General features: G+C 35.2%; 1 protein-coding gene across 1 annotated transcript in view; it reads right to left on the reverse strand.

The window, feature by feature from the left end:
• LOC110095912 (E4 SUMO-protein ligase PIAL2) overlaps positions 1 to 18,678 on the reverse strand; it is an 82,513-nt gene that overhangs the window by 26,708 nt on the left and 37,127 nt on the right. The window contains exons 4-6 of the mRNA XM_020821630.2: positions 10,272 to 10,337; positions 10,091 to 10,173; positions 1,820 to 1,871 (exon numbers count right to left, since the gene is read on the reverse strand). Of these exons, the coding sequence (XP_020677289.1) occupies positions 1,820 to 1,871; positions 10,091 to 10,173; positions 10,272 to 10,337 (201 nt within the window). The remainder of the gene's footprint in view (positions 1 to 1,819; positions 1,872 to 10,090; positions 10,174 to 10,271; positions 10,338 to 18,678) is intronic.

Raw genomic sequence — 18,678 nt, forward strand, 5'->3', positions numbered from 1 at the left:
TAAAAATTAGATAGATGCATGACAGAGGCTTCTACCATTCTTTTCTTGATCTCTTCAAAAGCTTTAGAAGCAGATATGGTTCAATGAAATTCGCCCTTTTTCAAACAATCTGTTATTGTGGCAATGATGGTGCTAAAATTCCTAATAAACCTCCGATAGAATGTAGTCAATCCGTGAAAACTCCGAACATGCCTAATATTCTTAGGTTTAGGTCACTCATTAATTGCACGTACCTTTTCAAGATCTGCTGAAATCCCTTGAGATGATATAATAAATCCTAGGAAGGTAACACTATCTGTGAGGAACGTACATTTCTTAGAATTTGCATATAAATGTTCTTTCTTTAAGACCTCACAAACTTATTTTAGGTGATTTAAATGTTGTCCAACCAAATTATTATAGATCAAAATGTCATCGAATTGATTGTTTGCATGTCTTTGTAACATTAGTCACCCCTGCAACTCAAAAAATAAGTAGTGACAAAGAGTCCCAAACACATTGAATCTAGAAACTGATTTTGATGTATTTAGAGAAGCAGAGCTAATTAGCTTGTTGATCTTGGAGATTAACCCATCGGCTTATGGCATTTCCTTATTGGCTTTGGAAGTGGACCTAGCTGGTTAATGATGAGTCGGCTTCATCTTCCACCTTGGGATGGACCAAGGGCAGGCTCTAACCTATTGACCCATGGAAGACTTTTGGAAATTTGGACAGATTTGATGAAACAAATGGTAGCATGATTGTTTACTCGAGGAAAGGTCATTGTGATACGTCAAATATGGTCAAAGTGGCAATACTAAGTATGTATGGAGCCTCTTCCTAATTTTTCATGGTTTTATCATTTAAAGAAGGCTATGAAGAATGTTCCATCAGATGTCATAGTGGAGCACAACTCAATTTACACCGTGGGAAGGACAATAAGATATATATCAATGGTTGTCATCATGAAGTGCGACATGATCTATGTCATGAGGGTTGAGTGAGAATAATTCATTTTAGGAAAATTATACCCTATATTTGTCATTATAAGTGATAGTTACCAAGTTAAGTGCTAGCTTTTTCACTATGCGCTATTGATTTTTTAAAAGAGGAATGTCTTGGATTTGGAGCAAGGAGGGAATCATGGTTGCAATCATATAATCAATGTGGGATATAATTTTCGACCGGATGAAGGAAGCTGTTGATAATCGATAACTGCAAACATGGGAGACGAGGCATGTTCTTTAAGACATTGTGACTTGCGAGCCGGAAAGGAGATTAGGAAAACAAGTTAATGAACGAAAGATGCGTGATCGTAAACAGCATAGCGGAGATGGAGTAGCAAGATTCACATTGCACTGGTATTGTGTCTTTATTACAAGTGGATTGGCATTAAGAGTGGAAGAGGATATTTGCATTGGAGAAAGCTCTAGATAATTTGAAGAAATGAAAATGGCTCATCAAATTTGATCCTCTTTGGATCTGACCTGTTAAGCCAAATACCTTTTGTTTAAGTCATTCAAATCATCTAGAAATGATTTAGAATTTTCAAAATTTGCCCAAATTAATTAGGAAATTAATGCATTAATTTGACGCACTGCTTAGGGCATTGATTGAGCTCATTAAGCCCCAGATTAGTGTTAAATGGACCCTTGAGCCTAATTAGAGGCCATAACTTTGATCAATTTGATTAAGGCATAGACTTAATTAGTCATTATTACAATTTTGGATAAACATAATCACTTCATTAACAAAGATTAATAATAGTAGCAACTGTGTGCGAAGGGTGAAAACATGGAAAAAAAATCAGGCGCGAGTCAAAATTTGCAGCACGACATACCTTCGCTTCAAAAGAAACAATTAAACTTTGTAGCATCAAATGAGGATAGAACCTGCCAAAAAAAATTTACAAAGAATGAATACATAATTGCTGCAACCTCCACACCGGCCACGTGTTTATGCAGAATAGTGAAGCTCAACATGAGCCGAAAAATAGTGTCATTGGATGTTATCCTTACAAGCAATCACGTAGTCATGCAAGCTTATGCCAGATCAATTCATTTATAAAGAGTGAGGACGCTGCTTTGAATTTTATGATCAACCGTTTTTCATGTAGGCATGGTAGGGAAAGCGTCTAGCAAATGATATGTTTGTGGATTCTATATCGTAAATTGATCTTCATTGATCTTTTGAGATGTGCACAATATACCATTCGTCTAAGTTAATTAGATACAATAGAAATGTCCGTGGAAAACTTGGTCACTATCAGACCTTCCCAATTCAGTTCAATTTGATAAGTTGGGTTAAACCCTTGCCCTTACGAATCTATTTCTTTGCTCAACCCACCAGGCTGAGCAAATACATAGGCCCATACTAAATCCTAACCAAAGATCTACAATGTAGCAACATCAAAGTGCGGATGGCAACAATTCTAGGCATGGAAACCCTATTAAATAGGTCCAACCAATAATTGTTTCAGACAAAGAATGATGTGATACGGGCTTGGAGTTACACAAGATTATCAAGAGAATTTAATAGAAGTTTAACCTTTATAAAATGATGCGTCAATTCAAAGTAGGTTACAGGAATTCTCAGTCTTCCACTTGCTTACGCAAAGAATTGCATGAAAATTAACCAAGACACTTTCAATCAAATACAAGGTGAAGTAATGTGAAAGCTTGCAACACAAATCCAAAAGTTAATAATGAGGTGTTCACCTTTGAGGATCTACTCTCTTCCCTACGAATCTAGGTTGAGCGGAGAAAAATCTTGCACAATAGAAATGAAGTAACCACTAGGACGGACGAGCCAAGGAACGTCGTTGTTGGAAAGGTAGCCGGAATGGTGGAGGAAGATGGTCGTCCAATGATGATCCAACATCCCTTTGACCTTTGCTCGCCGATCACGTCAACTAAGGTGTATTGGATACGGTCGATGAATTCTTCAACGATGTCGTCGAAATCAAAGCCCACATCAAAGAATGGCGATTGGAGGATGTCGACTTGATCTCGATCGTCATTCACAAATCCAAAGTTCCATTCGGGTTCCGCCATACATGGTGAATTGAGAGGAGGGGGGGGAGGAGGGGCGGCGGCTTGTGAGGATAGGGGTGAGAGGGGACGGCTAGGGTTAGGGGAAAATTAGGGATTCTCAATAAATCTGAATTTAATTTCAGATTTAAGTGATTTTGGAGGGAAAAGGTTTGAATTTCAATTTCAATATTAAATGAGGGTAGGGGTTAATTTGGCAAGAGAGGGAATTTTCCCATGCATGGAGCCGGCAGCATATAGAGAGGGGGAGGGGTGATTATGGGGATTTAAAGGAGTTTCCAAATGGGGCTAAGTGAATTTGGTGGGAGATTAATGACTTCTTTTAAATTTGAAATTCCAATTGAATGACAAATTAAAAATTTCCTAATTTAGGGTCTCCAAATTAGGAAAGTATGGATTTGAAATTTGAATTTCAAATTCAAGGGTGGGAGGAAAGGAGGACGTGGGTGGAGGTGGTGGTTGGCGGTGGGGTGGTGGTGGCCGGTGGCTTGAGTACCCAATGAGGGTGCCGCCGGCTTGGGAAGAGGGGGGGAAGAGGCTCGGCCATGGGGAATGGGGAAGAGAAAGAAAAATTTGCAAAGTTAAATACAAAGGATCAAGAACTCTCAAAGAGACCTTGGGATTTTGGAACTCACAAAGAGATCCACAATATTATTTCCTCAAGAACTCACAAATAGATTTAGGGGAAATGTCATGAACTCACAAAGAGAACAACAAGAGAAAATTTCCATTCATCAACTATCCTCATACATAAGAAGATGGCCATATATATAGGCCTCAAAATGACAAATAAAACAAAAGACTAGAATGCCCCTTGGGCTACAATAGCGACCAATAAGGGCAAAAATGAAAAAACTGAAATAAAAATGATTAATACATAAAATGTTGATACAGAAAATGCATCAAAAGTAAAGCCTATGTCGCCTCTGATAAACGCGTCGAAACCTCTTGTCGATGTCCCCATCAAAGAATTTGACCTGATTCATCAAATTAGGCTAAGAAATGCTCTGAAATTCTTTTCAAAATAACTTCGAATTACTCTTATATGACCAAATAGAGCCCAAACTTAGCTAAATATATTGCTTATGCTTGACTAGATTGATTTAATGTAACATAAAGAGATAAAAAATACTTGGGAAACCCAAAAAAATTATATTAATTGGATATATGACTGAAAATGTTGGAATTCCAAAGAATAAGGCCATACACATACTTGTCGGTGGCAAATGGCGCACCACGGCACAAAGATCCCAGTGGAGCCATGGCGCATAGCACACGATGCGATGCGCGCTATTTAAACATAGCGCACAATAGAAAATAATATATATATATATATATTAAATACCACTAAATAACAAATAATATATTGCTTAGAGTAAAATTTAGTAATAAATATTCTGTCAAATAGCAAAAAAGATGATTTTAAATATTACATAAACTTATATCAATAGATTTGAGCATGATTTAAGCATAATTTATCTTAAATCCTACCTAATAACAAAAATGATAACTTTAAATCATGCAAAAAAATTAAATCTTTTAGAGTTTTTTGATATTTTATTAAATTGAAGATTAATTAATAATTGATGATGATATTAATATACATCTTTAAAAAATTAATTTTATAATTTATAATTTGAAATTTATAACATGTTAACAAAATAGCACACGCCATGTGCGCCATGCGCCATTTCCCATGCATGGCGCAAATAGCGCACTATTTTGATGCGTCGCGCCGCGCCAAGTAAATAGCGTCGTATGTGTGCCAAGCCTCATTGTGCACCATGGCGTGCGTCATTTTGCACCATTGATATCTATGGCCATACGACACTTGAAAGATGTTGAATGGTAACCAATGCCTAAGCCAATTTGAGTTTTAGGGGCCCCTGGATTACTATGAACTTCATAAGTGGCACTTCTCAACCGACAAAACACCTGAAGAGAAGTGATACCAAAATACTAATAGAATTGAGTACCAATGGATCTCAATAAATGATGTAAATGTTTATTTAGCTTTGAGCCAACCTAATCGCAACGAAAGATGCCGCTTAGGTCAAGACTTGCTAATTTAATATAGCTCACTACCTATTTCAATAAAAAAAATGCAGACCTTTATATTCATTCCAATATTAGATTCTATTCAAACGCGATAACAAAAATAGACAATAAAAAAATTATCTTGAATGTCCAACTCAAAACACCTCGACCCCAATAAGAGTCATCTACTCATCACTCAATTCATAAAACAATCTCTGCTGATGCATCCAGAATTTCAAAATTGCCCAAAAAGAATGCCCATATTGCTAGGTTACCACAAAAGAAAAATTCAACAAATTAGTCAATGTGAAAGACTTCAAATCTACATACTCATCCACCCAATCACGGGCAAACTCATGACACCACCCTCTCTATTAGTCACCTACAACATCTCTTTCACTTTCATAGCTCCTCAACCCTCGCACTTTGTCTCATTTACAGCAAACCATCAAACCCGCCTCCTACATCTCTTCCTCTTTCCATCAATACCAACTCCAGACAAAGCGTAACTCCCTCAACCCGCTTCCTCTTCTGTCTTCCTCACACGCTCTCATATCATAGCTCTCTACCTCTCCAATCTTTGTCTCGTGATCGCCAAAGCCAACTCGGCAGCACTTACTCACGAGCTTAGTAAACCACAATCCATTACAGGCGACCCCCAACAACTCCTACTATATACCACTGATTGTTTCTCCCTATCATTCTCTTCCACACCCTCTAACACTTTCTCTATCTAACTTTTCTCGCCTAAAAAGTAGATATAAAGAGAAAATAAAAAAGAAGAAATAAAGAAAACAAGAGAAAAACGAAACAAAAAATAAAGAAAAAAGATAAGTGCAAAATAAAGGAAGAAATAAAAAAGGCTTCTTTGTTAGCCCTCATTGTATTATCATCGTCTCATCGTCAAGTTCATCATCTCCTCACACAAAAGTCTAATACAAAGTAAAATTGCTACAATGCTCAAGTACCCAAAGGATAGGAAAAACTATTATACTTATATATTCTTTCGTGCATTGTTTTAAAAACCATATCGAACCGAACATTTTGACTAGTTCAACCCGGAACTAGTAGACTAGTCGGTCCGAATTTTTTCTAGAATAATTTTTGCATTGAACCAAAAAAAAATGATTCAAACTGTCGTTTTAACTGCCAAACCGTTGAACTAGACCCGATTTTAAGGACCAACCGATTCAATTATTACCATCTTTACATAATTAAATAAATTAGTTTAATAAATTAAATATAATATGCTAAATTTAATGAATTAATTTCAATTTAGTATATTTAAATTTTCAAATCACTTTAAAATTTTTATAATAATCATTTATCAAACAAGCTCCAACTAAGCTTATTCACATGACACAACCATCCATGCAACTTGTTTACTCTTTCAAATCTAAAAAATCATAAAAATCAAGGTTGCCAAAACCAGACCAAACATAAAACTGAAAGAGTGAGAGGTTCAAGATTCAATGGTTCGACTGGGGTCGAATCAGGGGGAGAACTAGTTGACATAATAAATATGAAAATTATATAAATAAAATTTAAATGACAAAACAATAATAATATAATAATCATATAATAATATAATTTTTTTACAAAAAAAAAAATTTAATTCATACATTAATAATATCTTAAATAATTTTAATATTAAATGCTTGCAATCTTTAAATTTAATTCACATTTAACATAAATTCAATTCATATACAAACTTATAAATTTAATATAAATTATTATTATATTATGATATATGTTTAGATATGATTTACACCTATAGATTATATGTTAAATTCATACTATAATTGTAAATTATTCATCTTAGATAATTTATTAATAATAAATAAAGAAATAACTAATTTTTTCTAATGTATAAATAAATCTATTAAATATTATTAATTAAAAAATAAATATTATTGACATTATAAAAAAATTGTTTTAAAATCTATTTAAAAATATATATTGTATGTTGTATATTTTAAGGACTTTAACTTATTTAATCTCAAATCACTTGAAAACTTCCTCCTTTAATTGTTTATATTATGTTTTACTTTTGCATGTGATAACAATTCACATGGAGTGGTAGAGCCATGCAAAATGTTTAGTTGGAATTTCTTTGTCAAATAATTATTTTAGGAATTTAATTATTATTATTAAGAAATTAAAATAAATTAAATTAAAGTTAATTTGTTTTAAGTTAATATTTTATTTTAAATATATTAAATTAATTTAATAATTATTTAAATCGTTCATTGAACCGATCGATTCAAAAGAACCAAGACCGATTCACTAATTGAACAGACAATTCAAGTTGGTTCATGTCGGTTCAATGGAGAAAATGGTTTTATAATGGACCAGACTGGCCATATGAGCAGTTCACTATTGAAACGGTCTGTCCGATCCGATTTTTAAAAACCTAATATAAACAGTACTAAGGCAAAGTGTCAATTATGAACTAGAAAGAATATCGTTGATGTTAATATCTGAAAAGAAAATCTTTTCATAATATGTAATTTAGATGTAATTTATATTAATTAAGCTAATTATATTAATATTTAATTAATAATTATATTACTGATTAGTCAATTAAGTTCATTTAGATAATTAATTTATGCACTAATTATACTATTAATTATTTAATTAATTTTCTTAATTATTAATATTTTAAATTATATTAACTAAGTTAATCAATAATAACTTAGATGCGCCTAGGCTTTGCCTTTCATCTTCTCTTTTCTTCCTTGTTGTTCGGCTTCGTTGCTTCACAGGAGGTGTAGAGATTGCACGCGTCGCTTCTTTGGCTCCTTCGTGGTTGTTCGACTTCGCTCCTTCGATGACTTTCCCTTCCTGTCGGATTGTAAGTTATGACATTTTGATCGGAAAAAACAATGGGGGCTCACTGGCTGAGAAGGTAACTTTCTCCCTTTCGAGGCGCTGCCTTGATGTGCCTCAGCGCCTCATGCCTTGAGGCATACGCTTGTGTGGAAAAAGGCGTAAGCCTCCCCCGAACGTTCGAGGCTTAAGCCTCAGTTCGCCCGACCTCCGCCTCGCGCGCCTCAAGGTGTCTTCCTCGAACGCCTTTTTAATCCATGGTGCAAACATCCAAATACCCTTACAAATTTAGTGTTTTACTATCAAAATCAAACTTCCAAATGGCAAACACAATGATGCAAATAGCCATTCCCAATGGCCATCTCGAAAGTAAATTTCAATCGGAGGGATCCTTTTACAAAAAATGTTGTCAAATTCTAAAGAAAATTATTTCGAGCTTAGATTTTAATACACAATACAAAAATTCCAAAAACAAATTATAAAATATGAAAATATTTCAAGCAACAAAAGACTACTCCTTGCTTAAAACAACAATCTGTGAATCCTCTGCAATAGTTTGTTAAGTGTTACAAATTTAAAATAACCTCGAGTCACAAAAACCTAATATCATATCAAGCATATCATTATGATCACTCTCAAAAAATCTCATGTGAGTAAGGACGTGGCAAATGTCCTGTAACTGGGTGATTCTAATGTAAAATGACAACACAAAGAAATAGTTATGACTGAGGCCCTTTTACCAAGTGGTTCATCATAAAATGGCACAATTAAATTACCACACAGTCAAAGCCCAAAGTTCCTCAATGGCTTAGCCTCTTGAGTTATGAATAAATGATACGCTTACCAAGGCACAAAGCACTCTGTTAGTAAAGATCGACTTAAAATTATCCTCTTAGATAAAGAATCGTCGAATCTCCTTGAAGGACACAAGTCATAGCTACAAAAAAGAATCATTCTCGGTCGACTACCTCCTTTGACCCAGTACACCCAGGTCCACGACAACCTGACACGATTAAACTAAAAGGTCTTAATTGGATTCATCATCATTCCCCCCAGCATACGCACTAAGCTAATGGCAGTACATATCCCTCAATCTAAAACCAAAAATGGTGTTAATATAAACTAAGCATTTAACTCCTACAAACTGGCCTTAATCGAAAGTTCTCTCTCATGATCGAGAGGGCTAAATAACCATAGGGACATGCACTAAAATCATATCATAAAGTTCTGGCAAAATGATGGTGAAATATCTATAGTGTTTCATCTACATTCTAAAATTTTGAACCACTAAAACTCTATCAAAAGTCGATCATGAATTTTCTAAGCTCATAAAGTTAGGTGATGTCAAAAAAATAAATCAAATTGCAATATATAATAGAACATTTTTTATTTTAAATCTTATAAAAATATGAAGGTTATTAGTAGATCTTTATATATATATATCAGTTTTGTAGAGGATAGAAATGGGATAGACATAGCATGATATTTAGTTTGACACAGATTATTTAGTTGTTGGAAAAAAATATGCCTATTAATGAAATTTATTAACTTGGAAATCCAATCTTATAAACTAAATATAGCTGGTTTCACATGGAAAAAAACTGACACGCGCTAGATAAAGATTTTATAGAGATAGAAGCTTTCATTAAATCATCGAGCTTCTACAATTTGAACTTCAAAATGGATCATGAGCTGGCCCTCAATCTGTTAAGCCTAGCTGTGTACGTCTTTGTACATGAATTTTGGTCCTCCGGGTCTTTTATATGGATAGGTTTAGATTATAATGTAGACAAACCTAATTGGCAGCCATAACTGTAGTAATAATAGCTATATTATTTCGATTGTTTTGCTTTGCTACTTTCTTCTTTTCATATTAAGTGAAAAAAACATTATTGTACTGCATCTCATGGCTTCATTCAAGTCTGTTTGAATGGATGACTACGTATGCTTTCATCAATTTACCATCAAGATTTTATCTTTATCAGTGGGTTATTGATGGGCTGAGTTGGAGTGTGGTTGATTAATCCAATGCCTAGCTGCAGTGGTAATTTACGATTAATTAAAAAAATTAGGATTTTCCCATTATTTTTACAATAAATATCATAATACAATACTAGGAATTATGCAGAGACGTCATTTGAAAATTGCATCCAACGCATCATACTTTCTTCAAAGAAAAGGTTAGAAGCTTATACCTTGGCATTATTTTGGAAATAGTACTTAAAGCATGGCTGACATGAGTGTTTGGACACAATTCTGTACAAAATTTGCTGCACATCTGCATGACCAAAAAAAGAAGCTCAATATCACAGAGATTGGTATGAGATGTCGCTGAAAACAATGTTTATGATGACAAATTCAAATGTAATAGTAAACCTCATCCACCATGCAGATGAGCTCCTCAGCATCTACAGTACGAAACCATCCCCTCTTGCATGCATTCTGATGGACAAAAAAATATTTAAATAACTACCAAAATAACTAAAGTAGATAGGCATCTTTTATATCATGTCAAATACTACAACAACAATAAAAACAACAAGTCTTTATCCCACTAAGTTCGGTCAGCTACATGAATTCTCTTTCTCCATTGTGTTCTGTTAAGAGTTAAATTTGTATTTAAATCTAAAAAAAAAAATCATATATAATATTTTTTACAAAGTCTTTTTAGGTCTACCTCTGCCTTTCTTAACACAAGTCAAATCAAATGAATCTACTCTCCTAACCGGGTCATCAGAAAGCTGATATTTTATGTGACCAAACCATCTAAGTTGACTCTCTATAATCTTATATGGCACTTAAGCTAGTCCAACCTTTTCATTTATATACCCGTTTCTCATTTTCTTTATAAGTGTGATGCCACTCATCTACCTCAACATCCTCATCTCTGCAACACTTAACTTAATTTTATGCTTGTCTTTTAATCATCAACATTCTGTGCAATGAAGCATTTTAGGTCTCACCACCATCTTATAGAGTTTTCCCTTAAGTTCGATGGATATTTTTCTATCACACAACAGGCCCGATGCATTCCTCCACTTCAACCATCCAATTTGTTTCACCGTCACTTTGAACAATAGATTCAAGATATCTAAAACGTGTACTCTTATTAACGACTTGATTGCCCAAAGTCAAAGTCCCGCTACTAGATATATTAATATTAAAATTATATTCCATGTATTCAGTTTTAGATATACACAAACCAAAACCTTTATTCTCTAATGTTGACCTCCATAGTTCACATGTATCTTCAACTCCCTCTCCAATCTTATCAACAAGAATAATATCATCAGAAAAAAGCATATACCATGGTACATCCTCGTGCAAATGTCTAGCAAGAACAACCATGACTAGAACAAAAAGATATGAGTTTAAAGCTGATCTTTGATGGTATCCAAATGAAATAGGAAAATACATAGTAAAATCAATCACCTTGTGTTTGAACACAAGTAACAGACCCTTTATACATATCCTTAATGACTTAAATATCAGCATTAATAACTCCTTTATTTTCAAAAACTTTCCAGAGCACTCCTCTTGGTACTTTATCATATGCTTTTTCTAAATCAATAAATATCATATGTTAATCCTCTTAGTCTCTCTATACTTTTTCATCAAACCTCTCAATAAATGTATAGCTTTCATAGTAGACCTACCCAGCATGAATACAAATTGATTTTGAGAAACATTAGTATATCACATCGTAACCTAAGCTCAATAACTCTCTACAATAGTTTTAAAGTACGACACATTAATTTAATTTATCTATAATTCATACTCTTGTATACACATTTATTCTTAAAAATAGAAATCAACAAACTCCTTCTCCACTCACCTGGAATCTTTTGTCCTTAAAATAATATTAAAAAGTTTCATAAACCAAAAAATTCCTTCATCTTCAAAACATTTTCACACCCCTATTGGAATATCATCAAGTCCAACTTTTTCACACATCATTTTCTTTAAAGCCCTCTAACTTCAATTTTACTAATAAGCCGATAAAACTAAAATTTCAATTTTTTATTTAGAGTGCTAAAGTTGCTAAAATCAATCGTATTCTCACAATCTTCATTGAAAAGCTTATCAAAATATCTCATCCACCTTTGTTGAATATCTTTTTTTAATAAAAATACTTTTTATCTTCTTAATACACTTTATTTAAACTAAATCTTTACTTCTCCTATTTCTTTATTTTGCTAACTTATACATATATTTTTCATCCTCCTTAGTATCTAATTTATGATATAAGTCATTTAAAATTATTTTTTTTGCATCGTATATTGCTTTCTTAGACTCCTTAAGGGAATCTTTATATCTTTCCCAATTTTTCGAGCTCTTACACTTGAACAATTTTTTTAACAAAGTTTCTTATTTTTAATCTTTTCCTACACATTTTAATTCCACCACCAACTATTTTTACTATCAATAGTTTCTCCTTTTAATACTCCAAACACATCCTTTGCAACTTTCTTAATATCACTAGTTATTTTTTTCACATAATACTAGTTTCCTCATGCATCATAAGATCTTGAATCTATTTTCATGTTCTTTAAATACCCCCATCTAATCTTAAGAAAATATTTTACTTTATTTTTTATAATTCGTCCCTTCATCTTAAATCCAAAACAAATAAATGATATTGAGTAAATAAACTTTCACTATGAATAATTTTACAATTTTTGCAATCTAATCGATCTGTTTTTCTTATAAGAAAATAATTAATTTGAATTTTATTATATACATTTTATAAATAATGAGATACTCCTCTCTTTTCTTAGATAAAGTAATAGTAATTACAAAATCATAATCTAGAGTAAAATCTAATATGATCATATCACGCTAGCTATTTAGAAGTGGCCGCCTTACTAGTTGGGTCGATATTTCATCGTCGGGACTGACCAAAGGAGCTTGAAATACCTCATAGATTAGAGGGTGGTGACTGAGGAGCATTAGAGGTGGTTGCCCAAGCTGTTGGTTTACAACTTCGAGACCTAGTATAGGTGAGATCTAGAAAACAAGGTGGTTTATGCCTTGTCCAGATGTATGGGGGAGCTCCAAGATTTAGACATTTTGATACCACTGATGTTAGATTGGGGGGTTATTAAAGAGGAGAGTGTGCAGGACGAGGAGCTGAGGAAGATTAGGGCGGATCTTCTGAGGGATGGGAGTAGCCACCCTGGATATTCCCTAAATGGGGAGAGACTGCTATATCAGGGGAGATTTGTATTGCCGCGAACCTCAGTCCATATTCCACACCTGCTACAGGAATTCCATGGAACACATAAGACATACATAAGATTGGCAGCAAAATTGTATTGGAAGGAAATGCACAAGGATATAGAGTAGATGGTGGCTAAATGTGCGGTGTGTCAGAGGAACAAATATATGGCCATGACTCCAAGGGGTTACTTCAACCCCTAGCTCTTCCAGATATAGTGTGGGAGGAGATCACCATAAATTTTATTGATGGGTTACCTTGATTCGACAGGTTTACATTGATCTTGGTGGTGTGATTAACAGGTTGAGCAAGCATGCTTATTTCATCGCCCTATAATATCCTTAAATAGAAATAATAGTGGGATCGGCATTCATCAGAGAGGCAGTCCGACTGTATGGGGTACTGGAGTCTGTAGTGTCTATAATACCCAAAATTTTCAAAAATGTAAGCATAATTTTGGCATGAAGTTTCCTCAAAATAAGACACGAAAACAGAGATCTAGGAAAACACGAACCTAGGCTCTGATACCAATTTGAAGCAAGAAAAATTTTGGGAAGAGCCCCCAAATTTTTGCAAGCAAATGAAAAGCTTCCTAGGAAATAGAAAATACACCTAAGAACACAAAATAGACAAAATAAGAAACAATACAACTTTTTATAATAAAAGACTTACAAACTTTGACACAAAATCAAAACACCTAAAGGAGCTCTTCTTTGCATGATTGAGAAGAATGATACAAGTGGAGTCGAACTTGTGGAAAGAAGAATGAGATTAGAAGCCGGGACGAAGGAGGAGAAGCTCGCAAGCTTTCCTAGAGGGAGAGGAAGGGATGGAACAAGCTCGCAAGCTTTTCCAACAAATAAACCTGCAGGTTTAGGCTCCAAAAATCACATTATAACTCTCTCCTAAAAACTCTAAAAAAGCCACAAATATCAAATATATATAGGACTTGAGAGGGCAGCCAAACAGCCACCATAATCACTAATTAATCCCATTAAAAGAGGGAAATATAAGGCCAAGAGACATTCCAAATAGCAGCTGAAAAGACATCCCAAAAATTAGCCAAATACATCCCATTCCAGCTTACAAGGGGCGGAACCAGCAGAAACCGAGGAGGCCAGGGATAAGGGGGCAGAACCCCAACAGCCTTTTCACGGGAACAGCAACAGCCAAGGCCCCAAACCGAGAAAAGCAAGCAGTATAAGGCCCCAAACTGAGAACAGCAAGCAGCCCAAGGCCCCAAACCGAGAACAGCAAGCAGCCCAAGGCCCCAAACCGAGAACAGCAAGCAGCCCAAGGTCTTAATTCCATGGAAGAAATCAAAGTGACTCAAGAAGGGGAAGAGACATGAGTGGGGAAACCAAAGAGTCTTTAGAGAGGGGAGTAAAGGAGGGGGAATGAATATAATTTTGGCAATAAATACACAATTTATGAGCTGAATAATAAGAAGAGGCTCATTAATGAGCTGACTTTAGTAGAACTTAAAAAAATTTCAACTCAACTTGTTTTGACCCCCCCATGGCTACATCAAATTCTCCTTCAATTGAAAGAATTCATCTCCCAATGAGTTGTCTATAAATTTCTTTTGAGGAAGCAACGAAGGCGCCTCAAGCTCTTGAATTTGGGCTTCGTACTTCTTCAGGATCTTCTCTTGCTCCAGCTTGAATTAGGTTTCACTTCATATCTTATATTTTTTTATGTTTTATATTATTCACTCATTAGTACATAAAAAAAAAATTTATCATTTTATGTTTACGCAATATTTTGATTTTAAGGCTTACGCCTCAAAACACCTTGAGGCTTACGCCTCGCCACACGAATAAAAACGCCTCAATACCCGAATACGCAATTTTAAACATTGGCAAAAGCGTATAGTCATCATATGACTTGCCTAAAGTAAATGGATAATAAATAGACTAAGGAATATGTGGGAGGTTAAAGAATATTTATAGTGTTTGATATTGTTATGCATTAGTTATTTATAAAATTTTATGATTCATATAAAAATTCAGATATCATTTAGAATTGAATGCAAAAATTTATGTTTCTTATTTCTTATACCATGATTGTGTATTTCATTGAATTTTAGCTCATTAGTAGTGGTTGTACTACAAGAAAGGGGGAGGAGCCAACAGGGCTCTAGGCAGGAGATTGACTGCACTTTTGTATACCAACATTTTTATGTACATAAAAGCTAGAGTAGTAAGTTGTACAGTCAAACTTTTGGGAACATAAATGATGTTCGAAAGTTTAATGATGTGTTTTAAATATGCTTCTAGATATGAAATATTTATTTCACTTAATGCATTAATGAATTAGAATCTTAAGACTTGAAAAACTTGATGTGTTGGGATAGTTTGGATAGGTTATTTATTACTCACTTGATCTAGATAGAAGTATTTTAAGATGGGAGTTGTAAGAGATATATATCTATAGATTCTCCTCTGTTACACTTCAGATTGACTAAAAGGGAGTCAAAATGGGATGTAGCAGTGTCAGATCAAGACAAAGTGTTCCTCGGTCAGTTTTGGAGGGAGTTGTTCAGGTTACAAGGAATGTACTGAAGAAGAGCACTGCTTACCACCCTCAAACAAACAAGCAGACGGAGATGGTAAACAGGAGCTTGTAGACATATAGATGATAATAGTAGTACAACACTTTGTAACATTCAGCTTTGCATATTACTCCTTTCAAAATGTTGTACAGAAGGAACCCACCTCACTTGGTGCAATTTGGACAAAGTAGCACACTAGTTTTCTCAGAGGAGCAATATGATATGAAACACTTGAAAATCTCAAGTGAAACCTAACGATCTTGACAAAATCAGCGAGAATACTCAACAAGTACACGAAAAAAAAAAGCCTACTTTATTGAGAAAAATCAACTAACGAAAAAAAAAATAAACAAGATACAAGTGATCCTCAACTCGAGAGGAGGATCGATCTCTCCTGATTCTCTAGACGCCGTTAGAGCCCAAAAGAAACCAAAACCTAAGAGATCTCAAAATTCAGCCAAATTCAAGATGCCCTAATCCTAGGAAAACAAACTATTTAATGTATACAATTCAAATGAAAATCTCTAAACAGTCCCTACATTCAAATTGCCTTCCCAAATCCCTAAAAAATCCTTCCAAAACAGCTCCCGAACCCTTGCGACTTGTGCGGCTCGTATAGGAGACGCAGACTCTTTCGTCTCTATCCGCCAAAGGCCATGTGGACCGGCTGGACCGGTCTAATGGACTTGTCAAGCATAATACTTGGAGAAGAGGGATAGGGTGTTGGATGAATTAAAAAGGCACTTATTGAGGAGCTCAGTAGATCATAAAGAACAGCGTAGGAATGAAATTTAGTTTAAGATAGGGAATAGGGTATACTTGAAGCTTTGTCTTCAAGACAAAGGATATTAACAAACATGAGGAATGAGAAGCTGACTCTGAGGTACTTTAGGCCTCAGAGATAGTAAAGAATATTGGAGCAGTTGCTTATCGATTGAGGTTAACCCCGACTGTTATCATACAACCAGTGTTCCACGTGTCATAGTTGAGAAGAGTTATTGGGGATCATGCATCTAGTGCAGAGTTATCAGGGACACTAACAGAGGATGTGGAGGTGGTATTGGAGCCATTAGAGCTAAAAGGGATACAACAGGGAGAATGAGAGATCAAGTGCTGATAAAATGGAAGAACCTACCCATTTGACGCCACATGGGAGTCATATGAGAGGGTGAAGCATCAGTTCCCATCCTTTCATCTTGAGAATAAGGTAAGTCTTTGGGAGGGATTTAGGATGGACAGGTCCAATCGGTCCAGGAGGGACCGGTGCAGAAGGGAACGGCTTTGTTCTATTCCAGGTAGAAGTCTGGTCCTCCTGTTCCGCCCCAACAAATGTCCGACCCCCTTGGGATGGGGTCCACGGCATAATACAAAGAGAGGGGGCGACGATGAGAGATTTGAAATTAGGAGGGATTCTTTGGTATTTTGCATTTTTTTGTATGCTTTAATTAGTTGGTTTTACCATAGGGTTAGGGTGAAGTTTTTGCTTAATTGAGTTTTCCTAAGGAGAGAAAGGGACTCTAGTGGGTGGATAGGGTTTTGGAGAGCTGAATCTTCATCTATAATCAAAGATCCATTGTATCTTGTTTGTTTCTTTTTTTTATCATCAACTAAAAAGTTTCTCTCGAAAGATTCCACATAGATCTTTCTTGTTTACTGTTTTGGGCTCATTGAAATTCAATCTCAGCGAAGGTTTTCTCCTATTCCTAGAAGTGTTTATGATGAGGACATCGGAGATCAGCAGATACGATCTTGAGTTATTTAATTATATGTTTTATGTATTAGTTTATTTTATATTGTTGTTTTTCCCGGTATACCCATTACGGGTGGTCATGTAGTGTTGTAGCCCGAAGGGCATTTTAGTATTTTATTTCTTTTCTTGTCATGAGGCCTATTTATATAAGCTAGTTGTTTTGTATTTTGGGATAATTAATTGATAATGAAATTTTATGTGGTTTTCTTCTTCTTTTTCTTCTTGTGAGTGCACTAGAGAGAAGGGAGAGAGAGCTCGAGGTGAGCAAGCGCAATACCCACCAGTCGTTGGAAGAGTCTGCGGCTCGTGGTTTAATCTATCTTATTTTCTTTTCTTCTCTTTCCCATCCCAATCACCGGCTCCTACTTCCCCTGCCACCACCAGCCATCCCCTTCCCCCCAAGTCCTCCTTAGCTCCACCACCTCAAGCTCCCACCGACAGCCCAAGCCCTTCCCCTTCCCCTCACCCAACGCCATCTCCCCTTCCCCTTTGCCGCCAGCCCCCCTCATAATTTCCCCCTTATTATGTTGATTTCAATCACCATAATGACTTCTTAATTTAGCTTAAGCGTGAGAGGGAAAATTTGAATTCTTTTGAAATTCAAATTCGAATTTCAAATTCTTTCCATATAGGGAATCCCAAATTAGGAAAGCATCAATCATGAATTCAATTTCAAAATAAATCAAATTGGATTTATTATTCTCTTTCCTCAATTTGAAATTTGAAATTCAAATTTCAAAAACTTTCCTTATTTGCAAATCTTAATTAGGAAAGTGTATAAATTCAAGTCTATTTGAAACTCAAATTAACTTGGATTTCATGATATCTTTCCTAACTCATGTGTGTTGTTTTGGAAAATCTTAAAACTCTCCCCACAACTCCCTCCCTCCTCTTCATACCGCCGGCCTACCCATAAACGGGCTTAATTTCATTGCTTCCTATTAAGGCTCCCTCCCAATTTAATTTGAATTCAAAATTCAAATTAAGTCCCGCCAAATCCACTTAAAATCTGAAATTAATTTCAGATTTTTGGATTAATTTCCCTCTCCCCTCTTCTAACCTAATCCAAGCCCACACCCAAACTACCCCTCCCCTTCTCCCCCCTTTGGCAGCCCCTCTCCTGTTGCCTCTTCATCTTGGAAAACCCTAGGCCTCTCATGTTCGTTGAAGCCAAGAGAAGAAGATGAGTTTGATTTGCTGTCCGGAACATTGGGACATTGAAAACTGCTGTCCAGAATCTTCCTAAGACCAAACAGCTTGT

This window comes from Dendrobium catenatum, unplaced genomic scaffold (assembly GCF_001605985.2).
Source record: "Dendrobium catenatum unplaced genomic scaffold, ASM160598v2 fragScaff_scaffold_718, whole genome shotgun sequence".
Classification (NCBI taxonomy): Eukaryota; Viridiplantae; Streptophyta; class Magnoliopsida; order Asparagales; family Orchidaceae; genus Dendrobium; species Dendrobium catenatum.